At 60.5% G+C, this 3973-nt stretch overlaps 1 protein-coding gene across 1 annotated transcript; it reads left to right on the forward strand.

The window, feature by feature from the left end:
* The first annotated feature begins 1359 nt into the window (after positions 1–1359).
* YPEL3 (yippee like 3) lies at positions 1360–3748 on the forward strand. The gene is made up of 4 exons (XM_038763000.1): positions 1360–1542; positions 1684–1727; positions 2647–2755; positions 3225–3748. Exons 1-4 carry the CDS (start codon positions 1426–1428, stop codon positions 3312–3314), a joined length of 360 nt encoding a protein of 119 aa, XP_038618928.1. The 5' UTR covers positions 1360–1425; the 3' UTR covers positions 3315–3748.
* The last annotated feature ends 225 nt before the right edge of the window (positions 3749–3973 follow it).

Consider the following 3973-nt stretch of genomic DNA (forward strand, 5'->3'; position numbering starts at 1 on the left):
CACACACACACACACACACACACACACACACACAACACAGAGGCCCCTGACTCCCACCCAGTCTCAGCTGGCCCAGGGGAGAGGGACGGTAGCCAAGTCCCACCCTGGCTTTTGGCCAGTCTGGCCCGGCCCCCAGGGGAGACGTTGCAGATGAGACTGGCAAGGAGGAGAGGGGCTGGGCTGGGCTGGGCTGGGGGGCCCAACATACACACACGCACACGCAGAGGCCCCTGGCCCCCACCCAGTCTCAGCTGGCCCAGGGGAGAGGGACGGTAGCCAAGTCCCACCCCGGCTTTTGGCCAGTCTGGCCCGGCCACCAGGGGAGACGTTGCAGGTGAGACTGGCAAGGAAGAGGAGAGGGGCAGGGGGGCCCCACCACCACACACCCACACCCACAAACACACACACAACACAGAGGCCCCTGACTCCCCCCCCCCCCCCCCCCCCCAGCTGGCCCAGGGGAGGGGGACAATAGCCATGTCCCACGCTGGGGTTTGGCCAATCTGGCCAGGCCCTCATGGGAGACTGGCAAGGAAAAGGACGGGGGCTGGGCTGGGGGGTTGGGGGACCCAACACACACACACACACATACACACACACACACACCCAACTCCCACCCAGCCTCAGCTGGCCCAAGGGAGAGGGATGGTAGCCAAATCCCACCTTGGGGTTTGGCCAGTCTGGCCAGGCCTCCAGGGGAGACGTTGCAGGTGAGACTGGCAAGAAAGAGGAGGGGGGCCGGGGTTGGGGGGCCCACCACTCACCCACGCACACACAGAGGCCCCTGACTCCCCCCTATCTCAGCTGGCCCAGGGGAGAGGGACGGTAGCCAAATCCCACCCTGGGGTTTGGTCAGTCTGGCCAGGCCCCCAGGGGAGACGTTGCCGGTGAGACTGGCAAGAAAGAGGAGGGGGGGCCTGGGCTGGGGGGTTGGGGGACCCACAACACACACAAACACACCCACACACACAAACACACACACACAGAGGCCCCTGACTCCCCCCCCCACCGGTCTCAGCTGGCCCAGGGGAGAGGGATGGTAGCCAAGTCCCACCCTAGCTTTTGGCCAGTCTGGCCCGGCCCCCAGGGGAGACGTTGCCGGTGAGACTGGCAAGAAAGAGGAGGGGGGCTGGGCTGGGGGGTTGGGGGGCCCAACACACACCCCCATACACAGAGGCCCCTGACTCCCCCCCCGGAGTCCCAGCTGGCCCAGGGGAGAGGGACGGTAGCCACGTCCCACCCTGGGTTTTGTGCCGGCCCCCGGGGGAGAGGTGGCAGGAGAGACTGGCAGGGAAGAGGCGAGGGGCCGGGTTGGGGGGCCCAGGCCGGACCCTCCCAACCTTGGCTCGTGTCCCTCAGGCTCTGGGCTCCCTCTGTTCCCCGTGGTCCCCCGGCCGGGTGGGCCCGCCGCCCCCGGCCCCCACCATGGTGCGGCTCTCCAAGCCCAAGACCTTCCAGGCCTATCTGGACAACTGTCACCGGAGGTATAGCTGTGCCCACTGCCGAGCCCATCTGGCCAACCACGATGACCTCATCTCCAAGGTAGCCCGTGCCAAGGAAGCGCCCGGCAGCCCTGTGGGGGAGGGAGGGGGCGTACCCATCACCCCCTGGACCCCCCACCCGGCCCCCGCTCCGGACCTCACCCTCCTTCTCTCCCCCGCTTCCCTCCCCGTCTCTCTCCAGTCCTTCCAGGGCAGCCAGGGCCGTGCCTACCTCTTCAACTCTGTGTGAGTATCAATCAATCAATCAATCAATCGAATTTATTGAGCGCTTACTGTGTGCAGAGCACTGGACTGAGCGCTTGGGAAGTCCAAGTTGGCAGCATCGAGAGACGGTCCCTACCCAACAATGGGCTCACACTCTAGAAGGGGGAGGCAGACAACGAAACCAAACGTATTAACAAAATAAAATAAATAGAATAGATACGTACAAGTAAAATCGATCAATAAATAGAGTAATACATCCGTACAGACATATATACAGATATACAGGTGCTGTGGGGAAGGGAAGGAGGTAAGGCGGGGGGAGGATGGAGAGAGGGAGAGGAAGGAGGGGGCTCAGTGTGGGAAGGCCTCCTGGAGGAGGTGAGCTCTCAGTAGGGCCTTGAGTATATAATAATAATAATGATGGCATTTATTAAGCGCTTACTATGTGCAAAGCACTGTTCTAAGCGCTGGAGCACTGTTCTAAACGCTGGAGTATATCCACCAGGCCCTTTCGTTTCGCCCCTTTCACCCACCCTCTCCGGAGATGCGGGGGGCAGGAGGCGATTGCGGACGGGAGACCCCAGGACCTCCCTCCCAAGCCCGCTATCTGTCCCACCTCCAGCCCCCCGGCCGTCCTCCTCCTCCTCCTCCTCATCAATCGTATTTATTGAGTGCTTACTATGTGCAGAGCACTGTACTAAGCGCTTGGGAAGTACAAGTTGGCAACATCTAGAGGCAGTCCCTACCCAGCAGTGGGCTCACAGTCTAAAAGGGGGAGACGGAGAACAAAACCAAACATAGTAACAAAATAAAATAAATAGAATAGATGTGTACAAGTAAAATAAATAGAGTAATAAATCTGCACAAACATATTTGTCCTCGAGTCACGGTGGGCGTTGACAAGGCCCCGTGGCCTCACGGCTCCCCGCCGACCCAACAGGGTGAATGTGGGATGCGGGCCGGCGGAAGAGAGGGTGCTGCTCACCGGGCTCCACGCCGTAGCTGACATCCACTGTGAGAACTGCAAGACCACACTGGGCTGGAAATACGTGAGTCTGTCTTCTCCCACCGCCCGGCCCCGGTCTCAGTCAGTCGGTCGAATTTATTGAGCACTTACTGTGTGCAGAGCACTCTGCTGAGCCCTTGGGAGAGTACAGTCCCCGCCCACAGTGAGCTTCCTCCCTCTCCATGTCGGGTCACCCGCAGACCACCCTGTCCCCAAGCCGATCAGCCCCCGGCCTGTGACGCTGCTCCTCGGCTTGCCCGTTCGAGGAGCCCAACCTGATCAATCAATCAATCGTATTTATTGAGCGCCTACTGTGTGCAGAGCACACTTGATCCTGATCCCCCCGGCCTCAACCCCCTTGGCAGGCTGACTGGCCACCGGCCTTTCTGCTTCCCAAACCTCCCGGTGTCCTGGCATCCCTCTCCCCGGACCCCCTTCCCCAAAGGATGCGTCCCCCCGTTGCCGGCCGGAGAGGCTCCGACTTCCCCTTTCCCCATCTTCCTCCTTCGCAGGAACAGGCCTTCGAGAGCAGCCAGAAGTATAAAGAGGGGAAGTACATCATTGAGCTCAACCACATGATCAAGGACAATGGCTGGGATTGAACTCCGCTTCCCATCCTCGGATTCCCAACCCAACTTCCCTCCTCCCACCCCAGCTGGGCTGCAGTGGGAACCGTGATGGGGGGCAGGGAAGGGGGTGGTGGGGGAGTGGGAATGTTTGCCCGGCCCCTTTCCTTTCCCTGAGGAGAGGGAAATCTTCCACAGGGGAAACCTCCTGGCCATTGTACATCTATTTTATTGCATGCACTGTGACCTAGCAGGGAGGGGAGATGGGTCCCTCCCCCACTCGATCTGGCTGGTTTGGATCTCCTTTTTAACCTCTTCCCGGACTTCACCTGTAGATGAGTTTCCGTGTACAGAATTCCCGGCCCTCGCCGTGTCCCTCGGCCCCCCGCCCTCGTCGCCACTTTCTCTCCGTCCCTTGATATGTAGCGTCTGTAAATAATAAGAAGAATAATAAAAAACTGTGAAACCTCCGGGCCCGTTTTGACTCCGGGGAATGGGCAGGCTCTAAGGTGCAACCCGCCCGGTCTCCGTCCGCTCTAGAGATTTCGTGCTGCCGGTGGTGGTCTCGCTTTTTCGCGCGTCGGGTGTCCCGGCCTCTTCGACCGGCCGCGTTGAGCCCTAATCTGTCTTTTCCACCCTCGGTAGGAGCTGCTTGACACCGGATCAGAAAACCTCAGCCCCGCCGCTCCTATCGG

Source organism: Tachyglossus aculeatus, chromosome 21 (assembly GCF_015852505.1).
Source record: "Tachyglossus aculeatus isolate mTacAcu1 chromosome 21, mTacAcu1.pri, whole genome shotgun sequence".
NCBI classification, from domain to species: domain Eukaryota; kingdom Metazoa; phylum Chordata; class Mammalia; order Monotremata; family Tachyglossidae; genus Tachyglossus; species Tachyglossus aculeatus.

Excerpts from the sequence above, each read along its gene's own strand:
- YPEL3 (XM_038763000.1), top strand. The coding sequence starts at position 1,426 with ATGGTGCGGCTCTCCAAGCCCAAGACCTTCCAGGCCTATCTGGACAAC. Across the intron at positions 1,543-1,683 it reads ACGATGACCTCATCTCCAAG|TCCTTCCAGGGCAGCCAGGG; the intron begins GTAGCCCGTGCC and ends GTCTCTCTCCAG. Across the intron at positions 1,728-2,646 it reads GCCTACCTCTTCAACTCTGT|GGTGAATGTGGGATGCGGGC; the intron begins GTGAGTATCAAT and ends CCGACCCAACAG.